This window comes from Calidris pugnax, unplaced genomic scaffold (assembly GCF_001431845.1).
Source record: "Calidris pugnax isolate Ruff unplaced genomic scaffold, ASM143184v1 scaffold273, whole genome shotgun sequence".
Classification (NCBI taxonomy): Eukaryota; Metazoa; Chordata; class Aves; order Charadriiformes; family Scolopacidae; genus Calidris; species Calidris pugnax.
This window is the reverse complement of record NW_015094508.1, coordinates 13,263,338-13,281,113: the sequence shown is the minus strand read 5'-3', so window position 1 is coordinate 13,281,113 and position 17,776 is coordinate 13,263,338. Positions and strand designations below refer to the sequence as shown.

Sequence of the window (17,776 nt, the reverse complement as noted above, 5' to 3'; positions counted from 1 at the left end):
TTGATACCAACATCCCAACTAAATTGCCCTTTCCACATTTATACTTAGAACAGACGTAGAGATCTGTCTGTCCTAGGGATTGACCCTGACCTAAATTGGTTGATGAATAAGAAACTGCAAAATGACATCCTCTAAACATCCAGAGTGGGATAAAATCCCCATCTCATGGTGGCCCTGAGATGCTACTTGCTAAATTCCAGCCCCATCCCTCACTCCCCACCCCCCCTGCAATAGCTCTTACATTTGTCTCAGTGTAATTAAAGATTAATTGGGCCAAAGAGACAGACTGAAAAGGAGCATGAATCTGTGGCCGTGCGGTCAGAGCACTCGCTGGGGAGTGACTTGAAATACTGTAAATCCCATTTATGTGCTGTTCTTGAAACAGTGTTGGGAATCCAATTTTTCATTTCATTTTTTATTTCAAATTTTCCTTTTGGGGTGAAAGTCATATCCAGTAGGTATCGAGTCATGTTTTTTCCTGCAGTGAAAGCATTTTTCAGCCCTGTGGTGGGAGGCATAAGCAGCCCTGGCAGCAGGGGAAGGTGCTGAGCCCCAGCCCCGAGGCGTTTGTGGCACTCACCAGTAACTCCAGCGCCTGCGGGTACAAATTTGAGAATGAGCATTTCCCCACAGGTCAGATGGCAGAAGACAAACGCAGTATTAAACCGCAGAGGCAGTGGCCTCCTCTTCCCTCCCCACACGAGGCCCGTCACGTCTCGCCTGGTGCCTGTCTGCGCCTGGCCTGGGGGGCACCATCAGGCCCTGCCTGGTGCCCTGTGCCCCCCAGCCTGCCCGTGCCCCCGATCCCACCCAGCGCGGGCCGTCAGTCCCTGCCTGGGCTGTGTCTCCTGGGTGCCGGTCTTGGGCCTGGCCCGCAGGCTGGAGGTTAGGCCCCTGTTGTGCCTTGTCCACAGCCTGGCTCCTCTTGCTCCTGACGGGGCTGCCTGGAGGGTGGTGGCCGCTGTGGCTAGATGTCTGCCTCTTTCAGGTAGGTCTTTATTTCTCATTTTGAGGAGGTGGCCGTCTGGGGTGGAGGGGTATTTCTGTGGCAGAGCCCATGGGGACACACAGAGGTACAAGAGGTGCCGCCACGGCAGGCAGCGCGAGCAGGCCATGGTGCCATTGGTGTACTGGGTCCCGCTCCAATCATTACATGAACGTTTCATCTAATGACAGTTTAATTAATAACAGACCTTGGAGCAAAGACCAGGAAAAGGCCCTTGTGAAGTTAAATCCCTTTCATGTTACTGCCAGCCCTTGAAACCCGGTTGCTGAACAGGGACTCGGGGCGGCCTCGCCGTGAGGTGAGACAGGCTGCTGAGGACATCCCCCTGGGCAAGGGGACTTGGAACAGTGGCCCCTTCTCCTGCTTATGGGAGCATCCTACCTGCTGATTGTTAACTCTGGCTCCCAGGCTGTCTTGTATGGAGCTAGTGTTGAGGTCTGGCTGTCCTCAGGTAGGGCTCTGCTTAAAAAACTGCCCCAAAGCAGAGAGGCACATGCATGGAAGGAATATAGTGCAGTCTGCCCGGAGAAGGAGAGCACCTCAGCCCTGTCAAAACAAATGCATGATGTACAGACCTAGCCCTTTTGAGGGATGCCTGTCAAATGCACAGCCCATGGCATCTTGTGGCATTTGGGTGTCTCCAAGGTAAGGTGCCAGTTGAGTGGTGGTTTCAGGCTGAATAGCTAATTCTTCTCTAAATGCCTACATGAAGGACCTCTCTCTTCCCTGGATCTAACCCAGGTTCATACTAGCTGTCGTTTGATTGTTACATACCTCCTAGGGGTTACATTTTCTCTAAAGGACTCACATAATAATCTATTCAAAAAAGTAATCTTTCATTGCCTCAAGACAGGCAAAGTCTTTTGTTATTGTCATTGTGAATCTCCTCAAAACTGAGGCATTTTTACATAGTTCAGTCGTTAATGCCCTCTTTTATTCTCATTCAGAAAAGTCTAGATTTGATAACAGTCCAGGATTTTAGTATTTCCTTTTATCTAAAGAAAAAAAGTCGAAAGAGAAATATGGTAGGTTTTATTCCCTTAATTATGATTTTTGTTTTCTGAAGTAGAGCAATGAATTCTTGCTAACAACATATAACTGAATGAAGTAAAATCATCCTACCTGTCATTTTAGTGGTTTAGCAATTCTTGAAGTAAAAATACACCTTTATGTTCAATTTTGCTCATGCGCTACTTTTAAGCCTCAGTAAGAACTGGTCATGTTGTACAATAGTCAGTGTTTTGCCTATTTTGCCCATTTTTATGCATGATTTTGTCATCAGTTTGTGCCTCTTTAGGGCTTGGCAATGATTTTTTTTAATAGTCTCTTCTAGTTGCAGTGTTCCTTTCAAAAATTACTTTTCCTTCCTGAGGCTCCTTGGTAAAAGGCAGAAGAAGGTATAATGGCAGAAGTATTACAAGCTAAAGCAGATGGCATTTCAGTTTCAGAGAATATAATGAAGCTTTTAATTGTCCCGCAACCCAATGCATTTCTATGTTGAAAATCAACCAGAATTTTCTAGGAGGAAGGATTATATATTGTGATCTAATTAATTTAATATGTTAGTATATATGTAAGATAATTTAAGAAGCTATCAGTAAAATAACATACAAATAAATAGAATCATTCCAAACTGGGAGAACTGGGAGAGGTCAATAAATTATCCAATATAAGGACTTTGGCTGGCTAATAGTTTTGAAGATGTCTAGTCCTTTCCACAACCATGTTTAAAATTCTCATGTAACTCAGAGACAGTAAGCAATTCCAAGCACTGAAACATCAAGATACAGAGGAGAGTTGAACAGACTCATCTATATCTCCCCAATCACTTCCTTTGGGAAACGTCAGTAACATGATTAAATTTTATATATACATCATGGTCATTTGAGGATAGATTTCTCCACCATCGAAGGTGAAATAAACTTTGTTGTGGCCAAAATTTAAATGCCTTTTCAGATCAAAGGGTAATTTGAGTGTTTTTCTTAATGATCTCTAGCATAGTGTCAAGACTATTCTATATCACCAGAGCAAACTGCTTATAGTTCACTTTGCAGAAGGAATAAAGTATGTGTGACCGTGGCAGAGTAAATAATGCTTGTAAACTAATTACTTACCATAATGAGTTGTATTTTTAGGGATCAACAGAATGGTATTAGATCTGAGATTCCAATTTCTGGAACAGGCATCAGAGAATATTAATATAACTATAGAGGCAAAATTAGTGTCTTCCGTGCAAAACAACAAACAAGCAAGATTGCTTGTTTTTAAATTTTGTACACTTACTAGCCTCTGAATTGTCATATCCCTTGCAGCCTTTCCTCTCCCATTTTTTTCTGTCAACACATTCTTGGATTATAACTCTTTGACAGGATATATATTTAAAACCTGTTCATTTTTTATTAATTCCTTACCATTGCATTACTAAATTGTATGCAACATATACCTGTCAGCCTTATGTGAAATGCAGAAACAGTTGCCAGTGATAAATCTTGCATGTGCTTCAAAATTGGGTGAAGTGTTTATATGGATGTTAGGCTGCCCTACAGCATTATTAAGTGGAACAGTTGTTACAACCCAGTACAGCACAGTCCGGGTGGCTGTTTATTAACCACAAGATGATAGTTTAACACAAAACCCTCCTACTTGGTTTTGCTTAAACTACAAGTGGTCATGTTTCTTCAAATACCCATGAGTGATTTTTCTCTTCCTCAAAACAGAAAATAACGCTATGTAGTAATGGTCTAATTCAGAAAGAGGAAATCTCTCATCTGTATGATAAAGTAACCTAGTGGGAGGGGGGCTGTTATCACAGGTGCTTAGTTACATTGAGATATTTAATCATATTAGTTTTTGAAAGTTAATATACTTTACCAATGAAACGCTATCAAATCAGTTCTTAGGTTAAACCAGAACATCAAGGTTAAACTATGACACCAACAAAAGAGAGTTGGACTCCATCTGGTCCTCTATGCAGTGTCTGTAGGAGACTCTGCATCCTTAACCCCAAAGCACTGACTTTCATTGTAGCCAAAAAAGGGTATTTGTAAGTTCTTTCTGCAACTATTCCTCGAACGGATTTTCCACCAGCCTGGAAATTGTGCAATCACATTGTTCATGCCTTTGTTTTACTGCATATTTCAGCTTCAGGCCTTTTGAAGAAAATCTGTCATTGCTTTTTGTTTGCCCCCCCTTCCCGATACTTCAGGAAATCTCTTTGCACAATGGGGTTTATGTCTTCTGTACAACTGCTTGCAGAGCTTGCTGCCTGGCAGACGACAGGAAGAGGAACAGTGAAGAGCGTAAGGAAATGAAGGCAGTCACAGGCAGAAACACTCAGGTAGTCTGGCGACACCTCCAGCCCACAGCAGAGGAGGAAACTCTGGTTACCTCATGACGCTTGCAACTAGTCAGGCAGTGAAAATGGGTTTCTGAACATATGCGTGCACGTTAGTAGGACAGACCGCTTGCCTCCAGATATTGAGAGAGCAGCTGCAGCCATGTGCAGGTGCCTCATCTCCACAAATAGCTGTCCCCCAGCTCTGAGTGTTCTAATAATTTTTGCCATGTGTATTACCTGTAGCAATGATCAGCACACTGATGAGGAACCAAGGGGAACGTTTCTTGGAAGAAATGATCTAGAACTCAGCTTCTGCTCTAAAAGCATGGTTGCTTAGGAAAAAAAAATATGATGGGAGGTAACTTTTAAATCGAAACTAAACTGTCCACTTTTTTTGTCCACCTACCACATTTCCTTTCGTGTTCACCTGTTGTGTTTAATTGCCCCCCATTTCTGAAAGTCCTTAACCCCACCCATCTCCCAGCAGACCCCAAACAAAACAAAACTGCACCGATCAACTTGATGAGGGTGCCTAAAACCCAAAGAATCTGTACAGCCAAAAGGCAATTTTTAGCTTTCAAAAATATTGAATATACAAGGCCTCAGATGTCTCACTGAATAGTTCTGACTATATACAGTTGTAGGGCTGTGGTACACACTTGCACAGTTCCTTTCTCTGTCAGATGTCTATTATTTGCTATGATCTCAGAGACAATTAGATATGAAGGTGGGATTTTGCAAATCCCATCACTTCAAATCCTTTTTGCATTTTGTAGTATCAAGTTATGAAGCATAAACTTACTCTTTTTCTCCCAGTTGTTTCTGGATGTATATCAGAAAGTTAAAGCACAGAATACTTAAAGAAAGCTGCAAAAGGCCACATAAAATGCTGTATCCTTTGAACTCACAGGGAAAAAATTGACTCCAATACACTGTTTTTAGCAGTACAAAATATTTCAGGATAACCTGAAACCAGGTAGATTGACTAAAAACTAAAGCTGAATATCGCAACGGACAAAGAATGAATACAAGTATGTAGATCTCCACAGTCATTTCTTCCTGACGAATTAGAAATGCTACATTACTTTCTTAAAATGTAATATGGCCATAGGACAATACAAAATTTTAAAATGTGAAAGAATTTAATGGGCCATATGCTAATAAAGGAGATTAGTTTCTGAACTTGTGATCAAATGCTTGTATGGAGAGTAACTATGCCTTTTTTTTCCCTGCAATATTTTTTCTGAACTATATTCTTCACAAGTGGTGTTTAAAATAACTTATTGGATAGTGTCACCACTCCTCCGTTGGTAGGAGGGCAGAAGTGGGGGGGTGGTCTTAACAAGGATTGCTTCTACAGGATGACGCAGTGGGGAAGCTCACCTCATCAAAATTGCTGGTGCCTATTTAGGTAGAATGATGACAGTTGTTACTGCAGGCTGTGAGGAGGCAGTTGCTTGACTCATGAGCTATGTGACCTCATAAACTGGGACCCACAAATCTGTTCCCAGACTATCTGGAAAATGGTTTTGAGACTGCGGTTTACATTATCCCGATGAACATTCCTTCCTGGTTAGTTTGTGTCCTAACCCACTTGGCAGCCTCTCTCTCTCCAGATCCGAGCTTTCCTTGTCACCTCTGTGGTAAAGAAGATAATTGCATCATGTTATTTGGCCTTCTGTTTTCTAGAACTCCATTTGTGATGAGTTATTGTGTCCTTCTCACATCAAGAGTTTCGGGCAGTACAGCTCAAATGGCATTTTTTAGGACCCCTGATATGAAGTGACATATTCTGTACTTCAGTAGAAGGCTTACATTTTAGACTATAAGATTTATATTCTTGCTTGTGCAAGGGGTAAGCAGACTACTTAACTGTAATCAGGGTATGTGAGATCAGATTTGGACTTGGGAAACTTCTCAGAGTAGCTGCAACCTGTCAGTGGGGTTTGCTGTGGCCCTGTCCCCTCTCTTGAATCAGCATGCCACTTAACATTTTGAAATCAGCCACGTCAAGAGCTGATCTTGTTGAAAATTGCTTTTTATGTATACCTGATTTTTGGTTTCATTCCCTGGAACAGCTCACTGTGGGTTTGCATAAGCTCCAATGCTGGTCTAGCAAACGGGCTTAAAAAACACAGCCAAAGGTAGAATATAAGTGGACGTGGAATCTTGAATTTAATCTGTGAAATTTCATCACTGTTTTGGGGGAGGAAGAGAGAAGGATAATGAAGTAATTACCTTGTACAGGTTACAGTGTTTGCAATGTTGTTTACAGTTACACATAAACTCATACTCAAAGTCTAGTCTGGATTGTGGTTTTTTTCTCTTATCTCTTTATCCTCTTCTGTATTTGTTTCCCTGCTTGTGTGTATGCTTAAAAATCTTTTATTTTACAGCCATTTTAATTGATCATCTTTAGAACATTTGAGAAACATGGCACTAGAGAACACTTATGACAATGTCAGTCAAATATTTTTCTGAGAGTTAAGGATTTCCAAACTCCAGATGTGCTCAAACTATGCCTCATTTTCCTGGACATTTCTCTTCCTTATTCTTTCTTCCTTCATAGGAGAATGATATAGCAGAGTGATACATGAACAACTACTTTTTTTATCAAGTAACAAAAATGCCTTCTAAGGGAGATCTTGAATTATTTATTCTGGTTAATTGTATGGATAGATTTATTTTATTTTTTTCCCAGCAGAAAATAATCTTCTCCTTCATTAAGTAATGATGTGGCTTGTGCATTCACTCCAGAAATGGGAAAGCTGAACTGAGTTCTTTCCTCTTTGGGAGACAGATATTATGCTTCTAAACAGAGTGCCATAAATACCCAGCCCTCAGACGAGTGCTCTTGCTCTGTGCTTGTAAAGCTGTTTCTCTTTGTCTAAACCAAAAGTACACTGAGCAAGGGCCTGGAATCCTCATGAGTGACTGTTCAAACAACAAAGCTGAAGGTTCACTACCCCGTTCCAATCGAGGCAGGAACAAAACCAAACCTGGCTTCTGCCAAGTATTCTTAGCTAGGAGCTGGGGGAATTTTCTAGAGTGGGGTGGTCTTGTTGAAGCTGTTTGACCTTCTATAAAATACTTCAATAGATGTTGAGGCCAAGATGTGAGACATCAACGCGAGGTCTCCTCAGGCCTTGTAAGCTGCGGAATAAGAGGATGTTTTTTCATAGTGCAGTTTTATGACTTCTTGTTTTTCCTCAAATGAGTGTCCCAAAATGAAACTCTTTGTTTCAGGCTGAAAAGATCAATTTTGTGTTAAATGGACCAGAACTTCTCTATTTCTATTTCAAACACAAAAAGAGATGACAAAAATAGCTTGATGCAAACCGAATATGATTTTCCTTTTTCTTTGATTCAACGCAGAAGTCCCAGTTGAAAGAACCTTAGAATACTGAAGACCTTTGCCATGCCATTGTTACGAACATATTTATCACTTCTCAGTTATTTAAATACCTTTAAGTGAACAGCTGCCAAATACTGTATTACTTGAAAAGTGTTACTCTAATATTTTTAATCATTTTAACACTTTATGATATGCATTTGGCTTATGTTACATAATATTTTGTCTTTCTTGACCATGTAAAAAGACAAAAATAATTTTCTGTCTCAAATGTAAATACTGATACTGATAATACTGATACCAGAATTACCACGGCTGCAAATTGACATCATTAATAAAAAAAATCCTGCTGAATATTTTTTAAAATAAGCAAATAAAAGGGGTGGGACTATATCCAAAATGTAGGGGATTTGTAAATGTCTCCATGAATAATTTTTCCTACTATTTACCCAGCTCTACTCTTGCGACTGAGTTTACTGAAATGCATAAATCAGTGCTGAGTATTTTAGGAGTCTATCCAGCTGTATTTCTCTTTTAGCATTCTCTTGTCAGTATGAAATATTGTGCCAAGAGCTATATCTGTGTAGTTTACAGAATTTAGATAATTATGTAGGAAGATGAAAAATTAATTTAATAAGAAAACAAAAATAGGGTTTGTAGTATAGAACTGTCGGTAGCTGCACAAAAAAAACCTCACCAAGACATGAGAACTAAGATAGATCTCCTTATGTAACATTTTATCAGTGTTTTGCACAGCAAGACCTCATAGAGCATCGCAGTAAAACTGAAATAATTTAAAGACAATGATGGACATATTAATAATTGATTTTTACTGATTATTTTACAGGAAATTTCTTTTCACTCTTGAAGTATTTTGAAAGATTTATGTGTTAGCCTCATAGTTCTTACCCTTTTGAAAGAAAAAAAGCATACAATGTAAAATGCTATATAAAAATATAAAATAACTGAAATTTACATCTAGGAGCTGGTAATAATGACCTCATCTCAATGGTGGCTGTTTTTCTATACCGTTCCTACAGAGCAAGGATAGTTGTGTAATTAAGTTAGTCTGTTTACACAAGAATCTACTCTATGTTGTGAATGTTAGAAGAAATTGTTTTCACACTATACAAGCTTTAGTATAAACACACTGCAAGCCTTGTAAAATAATCTTATCAGTCACAAGACAGCTCATCTACATGTTACAATATATTTAATTAGTGTTTATGGGTGTTAGATGGGACAAAATAAATACAAAGTTCAACCAAAACAGATGGGGCTCCAACAGGATTTGTAAAATGGGTTACTTCACTGTTGGCAGCCTAAATCTCATTTCAGAGAAAAATCAAAGCAGAATTGAGGAAGAAGAGGAAAGAGAAAAAGGTCACACAGAAGATCTGAAAAAGACACCTGATCCAGAAACTTTTTTTTTGCACATTTTTCTTCATTAATTTTGTGGGTTTGAAGTAATATGGCACCCCTCTGGGCTAAGGCAGAGGAAATGCCTAGAGGAGGATATTTTTATTTTACTTTCAGAATATAACCTTGGTCATGTTGCATGTTTTATGTATCAGAGAAGGGACTGCGACGCTAGATAGCACTGTGAATGCTCAAACCCATACACAATATAGGCATTGCTTCATTAATGGACATATACCAACCTCCTTCCTCACAAAGGCATTTATGAATCTTTTCAACAATGACAGTCAATTATTTTGGCATTCTTTTCAAGAATATATTGTATTTAAGGAGATTTGGTTTTAATACTAACTTAAAGTATATTAGAAATACAGAGAAATAATATTTCTGGAATAGGCAAAGCTTCACTAGGCTTACATAAAATGGTACTTTTTTATATGCTGCACACAAGCATATGGATTTTAAAAGTCAAAGTATGGATGTGGCACAACTAAGACCTGTGTTAAAAAACTAATTAATAATTTCATTTTAATTCATAACTTGTCACATCAGTGGGACTACTCATACCGAAAGCTTAGATGTGATTTGCAAAGCAATGTCTTCATTGTTAATTGTTAATACCCATTGACTTTTTTTTTTAAGAAAGAATACTTACATCAAGTGAAGTATTTAAATATTTCTTCTCTTCCAAGTAAAAGTAATCATTCCTTTTCTCCTAGTTATTTCTGAACTTTTTTATTAAATCCTCTACCTTTTTCCTCCCCTCTGTCCCTTCCCTTCCCCTCTCCACATTGTAGATTAACCTCAAACAGATCTTTCTCTTGCAAATACTGCACTTTCTTTTGCATTTGACACATATATCCTTGAGGGATGTCAGATTTTGTTTCATTGCTACTGCTTCTGTTTCACCCATTTCCTATCTTGTAGACAACCAGCAGTCTCACCACCAGACATCTGAAGCTGGTCATCTACTGAAAAGCCTTCTGAAGTTAGCACACAGTTTTAAAAGGAAGGACATCTACTTGATATGTAGTAAGCATGATGTTGTACAAAGTGCAGCAAATACATGAAAGGGGGTAGATTTGTTTCTCCAAATACTTTGGTGGTTTTGACATATAACTCCACAGACTTTTTGCCTAAGATTTTTTTTAATTGTTGCAGTCTGTTTAGGTTATAGCAGAGACTGCAATTTTTTACTAGTTTAGATTATGGTGTTATTTAGCTTAAAAGTGACTTCTGCATTCTGAATACTGTTGACTCATGCTGTACTATGATAACAGGGAACCTGGGGAATGGGCTGACTTCTAGTAAGCATGAGCACGGCTTGCAAACAAATTATCTGGATAACTACCAAAATATATGGTCAATGGGATGAATACTGAACATGTTTGGCTGTGTTTCCTAGCAGCTGAAGAAATAAGTAAAACCCACACAGTGTGCTCCCTTCTATGAGTTTAACATTAAATACAATGTCTGAGCTATTATTTATAAAGAAGAATGACTCTGGCTCCCTCCAGGTTACACAACTGTCTTACCAGATGAGAAACAACCATAAAAGATGGCCTATAAGCAGATAAAAAGCCAAACCCCTTTTCCTGGCCATAGGGGTACTGGACAGGAGAGTGTGGAAAAGTGACTAAGGAAAACACCTGTATGGAGTCTGAAAGTTAGGCTGTTGTATGCAAGCTTGGGATGCTTTTGGTAAGAGTTAGATGAGACAGTTGCATACGCTCGTTAATTATTGTAAATGTCACTTTCTTTTATGTTTAGTTCCTTAAGATTAAAGAGTGGCTTGGTTTAAGAAGACTGACTGAACATTGCATTAACCCCCGGTTCCAGTCTTCTGAAGGGAACAAATGCAGGCACCCAAGTCTAATTACATCTGTGAAGTTAAACACAGTTGGTTGTGCAGCAATAGCTGAGCAAACACTAAATGAGTTTGCTTGGGTATAGGAAGCAGTGTAGTTGCAGCAGCATGCAAGTCTGTGCTAATTTTCTCTCTTTTCAGCCTCTCATTTAGAGCTTGGTCGCAGATCAAACAGTACCCCACAGCTTGCAGTATGAATGAGACGTGGTCTACTGATGGAATTAGTCCTGAATTCCTAAGGGCTAATCTTGTAAAGTGCTGCTTCCCACCCTATCAATTTCAGCTAAACTTAGAGTACTTGATAATTCCTTTTAATTTGGGGTTATGAATTCTTAGTTAAGATCAGGCACAGGTTGGCTGCAATGGAGCTTGTTATGGAGCTTTTCCTGATGCAGGAAAGCATCAGTACCTGGTAACAGATGGTGACATGGTGAATCATATTTACTGTTGCAGAAAATGGACTAAATGGAATATTTTTAGCAAGGTAAGTATTTTACAGTTTGAGTACTTTCTGGCATGACTATTTGCAATTAAGAAATTGCAATCTGGATATAACAGAGGAGTTTTGTTTTAAGGCGTTTTAACCATGTATTTACTCAACAACTGAGAAATTTGTCATTGTCACAGTTCAGCTGTGGTAAACGACACCAGTAACTCTGTGGATTTCAGAAACAGTCTGCATACCCTGGAGCCACTCACTGAACATTATCGTCTGGGACTAAATGTGAATTGGGAGAAGCAGTGCTTACGTGCTGCCCGACCGCTGCAAATGCAGCTATTCCATGGGCATAGCTAAGCCATCTGGGTTCCCTGCACAGTGAATGGCAGCCGTAAAGCCCTCAGGAAGGGGATTTAGAATAGTTGTAAAGGGAGCACAGCCCACGGCCAGGGAAGGAGTGGAGCTGAAATTCCACCTCTTGGACTGATTGGGAGCTATTTGTTATGCTCCGGCAGGATGGTGTTCCATCAGCACTGATCACTGCCTGACCTTAGGGTGTAAGCCTGATAAGAGACAGCTGAGGAGACAGTAACTTAATGTCAGCCTATGAGTACACACTGACAGCTCTCCACTTCTAGAGAAATACCCAAGCTACGGGGCTTCAGCGCCGTCGAGATGGAGGTCCCATTACTTTCTTTACTGAGCACTGCCAGTGTGCAGCCAGAAATGTCCACGATTCATGGAAATAATGGGGCTGCTGGCAAGAGACAACTCACTTCAAGACCTGGCAGGGAACACAGGGTTCCCATTCTGGATTTCTTTGTGACTGACATCGGACGTTCATGGATAAAAGGTTCAGAAATATTACTGCTTGCCTCTCCTGTAAAACTCCTGTTTCTCCTGTTCTGTTTTAGCCCTCTTCCTTGAGCTACCAAGCTGCCAAGAGTGAGGTGGAAAAGGGAAACTGAGTGGATAGGATAGACAGAAGTAAGAGTTGAAAGGAGGGAATGAGGAGATGTACTAGGGAAAAAAAAGTCTTGATGGTGTAAGAGTAAGGAAAGGAAAAAAAAGTAAGGAAAGGAAAAAGGAGAAATGAGGGTAACGGGCAGAGGCTGAAAGATGAAATGACATGACATTAGTGAAGGAGGCAAACCAAGAAAAAGTTAAAACCATCATTAAAAAGTGTAATGCCAACAGTTACAATAAATTGTGGTATCATTCGGGACTCTCATTGTATGATTTATTGAACATTGCTAGGAGCATTTATGATGCCAGCCACCATAGTCTTAGCTATTGTGGGCCTCAGTGACATCTGGAAGCATGACTACTTAGTCTTTGATGAAAAGTTAGAGGTCACTGTCATAGCAATCCACACACCTATGTGTAGCACCTGCACATCCTTCTGTTTTGTTTGCAGTGTCTATTGCTGCTGTTTAATACACATTTTTAAAATAGAAAAAAAATACAGTTGCTTTGGAAATTTTGAATAAAAATAAGCCTTGGTTCTCTGGTACATCACTGCAATGCTTGGTTGTTTTTTTTTTTCTCCATTCCTATCCAAAAAAAAGTAAACTAAATAAAATATATAATGTTAAAATATGTTGGCTAAAGGTCTTTTTCACCCCCTAGGCTAGATAAGATGGCTTAAAATAATTCATAAAAATGTATGGAGGATTGGACAGGTGGTAGTTTAACCTGTTGTTTCATATTGTAATCTAAGTCATTGCTTCAGATTTTATAGCAGGAAAATATTTAAAGCTTTAATTAAGAATTAAGCAGTATTTTAAGTCATGTTATTAATGCCATTTTAACTGTGGGGTTTTTTTAAAAAAACTGAAGGCTTTGTATCAATGGAACAGTGCTAATCCACTCCAAAAATCGGTTTAAGGTGCTTTACTCACAGTGAAATTCACTCTTAAATCATGATAGATCCACCATGCTAGTTTTTTGGGGTTTTTTTTAATCCAAGTCATCACAGGCTTCAAGTGATGACCCAAAGAAGCCAATCTATTTATAACTTCACCATGATTTCAGTGGCTTTGTATTCTAATATAGACTGCTCTGGGTAAGGATTGTGGCTACACAGAGTGGCAATGACTACTTGGATGGGCAACTGAGAGCAATGGTGTAAGGGCCGGCTGACTTGCTACCTGTCTAAAAGTGGAACAGGCTTTAAGGAAATGAGCTATAAACTCAAGAGTATTTCCTTGAACATTACATCAGAATATTGGATGGTAACTGCCAATAATAGAGTTCTAGTGAAAATTACACTAAAACATAAAGCTAACTTTTTTTTTCTTTTTTTTTTTTTTTGCTTTGTGTCACTTCTGTGGTGGGGACAGGTAAGCGTTGCTCCTATATCTCTAACAGCTTAGTGCCTATGTGTTCAGACTTTAATGCCACAGTGTCATTTAGAAATGACTGTCATTTTGAGGAAGCTTACCGGAAGGGTAGCATTGTGTTTTATGCTGTAAGAGTGGAATGGTATTGATCCTTTAAGTGTTCCACCTCCCAGAGCACACTGTCTACAGACATCAGTGAGCTTTGCTGTATCGGTGAGTGGCAAGTAAGTCCTTGAAACTGGAGAAAAAGCAGAGGATTAGTTTGTTTTGTACTAGAGTTTTGTCTGGAGCACATAGAAGTGGAGACAGGTTTTTGTTACTGTTTTGAAGGGTTGACAGAAATTTGACATTTTGGGGGGTTTTGGATTCTTTTCCTTGTCTCTGCCCTTTTGAATACTCTCCCATATCAGAAATATTGGACAAATGCCATTGCCCCAAGTTCTGTATATTCCCTTATAATGGCAAGTCTGCGTATTACTACTTTCCTTAAGACTTCTAATATTTATTTATATATAACAGGAACATGTTTAGAAAAATATGTAAAGAAGATACTTTGGGACATAATAAGGTGTCCTGATGCTTACTGAAACATTTCAAACCGCTTTACTGATAGGTGAAAAGGGGTTTTCTTTCCACCATAAAATGAAAAAAGTCTTCTTAGTCTAAAGGAGGCAGAACCCATCTATGAGCAGAAATTGGCTGGTCTGTGCATTTCCTCAGTTACTTTCCCAGTCACTAGTCACACATTATTGCGACACATTCACTGAGTTGCTTCTCTCTCTCTCTTTAGATAATTTTTCCCATTACATTTTAAGCCAATCTTGTCACATAAATTTTATGATCATGTTGCTCAATTTCTTTTTACCTTATTTACACTTTGGTAAATGCTTTCAGATTCTCAGGAACGCAAACATAGAAGTTACTTATGTTTCTTCTTTATTTAATTGGGGTAATCAGTTTGGTATAATCTAACCGAGCTGAGCTGAACTTGAGACAAAACTAGAAACCACGTGAGCCAATTTGCAAGACTCAAAAAGCAATTGGAAAGACATACATTGAATTCCCTTGAGACGAGACCATTACTTCCAAGACCAACTGTCCTATCATTTGTGAAATAACGTGTAAAGCTCTCTAGAAACATTCTTCAAGAGGGTGGTTTAATGTCCATTGTTATAGAAATTACAGCATGCAGACAGATACTGTTGCAGTAACACATTAGGGTACCTGGATGTCAGCACCTCTCAATCTTTAAAAATTTAGGGGTCTACTGTAGAGATTCATCTTGATTTTCTAAGACTTCCATTTTCAGTATTTTAATAAAATTTTAATCAAATCAAATTTTAATCAAAAGAATGACCTCAATATATAATCTAGCTTTTCTGCAGGGAAAGCAGCCATTCCTGCTGTAACAGTACTAGAGTCAACAGGTAAGTCAAGGGCCAAATTGGCTAAGGATATAGAAATTTAAGAGCCCCTTAAAATAGATAACAATAAATAGAATAACCAACCGTACTTCCAGACTTCTTGTTCTATTCCGTTGATGCTGTGAAACCAGATACCAACCATATTAGCTTTCTTGAGGACAGTGGTGTTTCTTTGTGGGTGGCTTTTCAATTCACCGTTACCAAGCCTGTGAAAGTAGTCAGGGGCTTAAAAAGGCAGCCAAGAGTTGTGTTAATTGACATGACACCGAGAAGAACCCTGTGGTCAGAATAAGCTGTGAGAAGAACTGTCAGCATAAATATCCTGTAACTTCCTAATAACCTCCCTCCTTCCCGATCCACGTGGGAGGGATAACAGAGACCTTTTTCTACAAGGTTCAGGACCAACACCCCACCAGAATAAATCAAGTTCAGATTACATTTTCTAACTACGATTAAGGAGGAGGCATCAAACATGGCTGCTGACATCCTAGCTTGAATAGCTGGAAAAAAACCCTCTGGGAAAGCGTCGCTCGTTGACCAAGCTGGCATAAATTGACAGAATGACGGTGTCTTACCATATTGCACTGTATGTCTGACTATGGCGACAAGTTCTGCATCCTGCCTTGGAAAGTCCTGCTGTGGTAGAACAGAATTCAGTGAACAGCACTGAAAAGTCATCTGGAAATCTCCCTTCAATTATTTTCTTAGACTCCTGTCATATGATGGATTTTTGTTCTCTTTACACACTACCTGCTTTTCCTTATTTCCCTTCTGTTCCTTCCTTCAGACACAAAATCTTATCTAAATAGGAATAAATAAAGAATCCTTTTATCCTCGCCTTTTTTTAAGGTATTTCCACTGAAGAAAAAATAAGAAAATGATGTCTGTGTCTGTCCCCTGTGTTTGAATTCAACAATACATGATTAATACAGACTTGCTTAATGAAAAAACACTAAAACGACTGAGCTCAATAATGAGTAATCCATGGGAGCTGTTTACAGATGGCTGAATACGTAAAAAACCGAATTTGGTGCATATTCTTTCAATCTCTTTACTCCAACCTGTTCCCACTGCATTCACACCTGGTCTTGCAAATTTTTCACTTCGCACTTTGAAGGAAAATACTGGGTTTTGCTGACTTGACCATTCCTTCCGAGTCTCGCTACGGTTATTACCCGGACCCGCACCGGCTGCCCAGGCGCCGAACCGGCATCCCCGGTCCCCTCCCGCAGCCCTCGGCTCCCGGAGCCGGCTCTGCCGGAGACCCAGGGGACGGGTGACCGGGGAGGGGCTCCCAACACCTTAATTCTCGCTTTATGGTTCCCCCGGGCTCACGCCACCCGCCGATGGGGACGGGGCGGGGGGGGCAGCACCCCGCTGTCCCTGCCCGCCGTGTGGGGCCGGGGGCGGAAAGGCGCGGAGGCCGGCGGCTGGCGGGGGAGAGCGAGCCGGCCGTGCCCGGGGGGAAGGACACCGCGGGACGGCGATCCCCCCTCGGGACACAGGGCGAGGGGAGCCCCGCTGCCCGGACCCGGCCGGGAAGGGAAGGGAAGCGGCCCCTCTCCCCCGCTGCCCCCCGCCGCCGCCGGCCGTGCGCAGCGCCGCGCTGCCCGCTTCCTCCCCGGTGCCGGCCTGGGAGCCGCCCCGCCGCCCCGATCACTTGCCATTTGCATTTCTCCGCTGCTGGGGAGGAGGAGGAGGAGGAGAGCAGGAGGAAGCCTACGCCCGGGGCGATAGGGGGGCGGGGGAGGGGGAAAGGGAAGAGGAGGAGGCGAGCGGCGGCAGCGGGGCCGGGCCGCCCCGCACCGCACCGCTCCTGTGCATCCGCCTCTTCCTTCCCCCCGCGCCGCCTCCACCGGGGGAGCCGGCGGGGGCCGTACGTGCCGGGCGGGCAGCGAGGGGAGGGTCTGCGGCTCGGCGTCGCTGCAGCAGCGGCAGCGGCAGCGGCAGCAGCAGCGCCGGCCCCGCCGCGCCGCCAGGGACCGGGTGCGGGAGCCGCCGCCGGCTCCGCGCTGCTGCTGCGCGGCGATCGCCGCTGCTGGCAGGAGGGGCAGGGATGTGAGCGGTCGGGGCGGCTTAGCGGCGCCCCCCCCCCCCCCCCCCCCCCCCCCCCCCCCCCCGCCCGCGCGGGGGGGGGGGGGGGGGGGGGGGGGCGAGGGGACGTAAAGCACCTTGAGCGTTTGGCAAGGAGCTGGCGTGCAAACATTTATACCCATATAGAGAATGATTAATTACTATTTGCCTGCTATTATTATTTGTTTTCTATCAGCATCCTTGCCCTGGTTCTCTTTGGAATCCAACTCCTGATGCCAAGCTGGGGATATTTTAGGAAATGCAGATTATATAATATTTACATCTGTGCCACTTGTTTATTCCTCTCTGTCGGTTAATTTTATTACTGCTCCTCTCTCATGAAAGCAATGATTTGCAGAGCCAAAAGCGTGCTACGTGTTTTCAAGGATGCACTAATTTTAATAATTAAAAAGCTGCTGCTTTCCATCTGCCTGGGCACGGATGGAGAGGGCAGCGGGAGGGCACGTCCTCGCTGGTGGCCCTGGGGACAGAGAGAGCTCCTCCAGCCACGCTCTCC

The 17,776-nt window shown here is 41.6% G+C and overlaps 1 protein-coding gene and 1 long non-coding RNA gene across 3 annotated transcripts in view; one reads left to right on the top strand and one right to left on the bottom strand.

Moving 5' to 3' along the window:
* The window catches only part of LOC106901944, a 28,694-nt gene extending 12,745 nt beyond the window's left edge, over positions 1 to 15,949 (bottom strand). The window contains exons 1-3 of one of the 2 annotated variants that reach the window (XR_001414406.1): positions 15,762 to 15,949; positions 15,271 to 15,392; positions 13,864 to 14,000 (exon numbers count right to left, since the gene is read on the bottom strand). This is a non-coding gene — a long non-coding RNA (uncharacterized LOC106901944). Of the gene's footprint in view, positions 1 to 13,863; positions 14,001 to 15,270 lie in introns of both variants that reach the window. The other variant, XR_001414405.1, reaches the window with a different exon arrangement.
* Positions 15,950 to 16,502: 553 nt separating this feature from the next.
* PARP8 (poly(ADP-ribose) polymerase family member 8) overlaps positions 16,503 to 17,776 on the top strand; it is a 120,241-nt gene continuing 118,967 nt past the window's right edge. The window contains exon 1 of the mRNA XM_014964858.1: positions 16,503 to 17,251. Coding sequence (XP_014820344.1) covers positions 16,503 to 17,251 — 749 coding nt within the window. The remainder of the gene's footprint in view (positions 17,252 to 17,776) is intronic.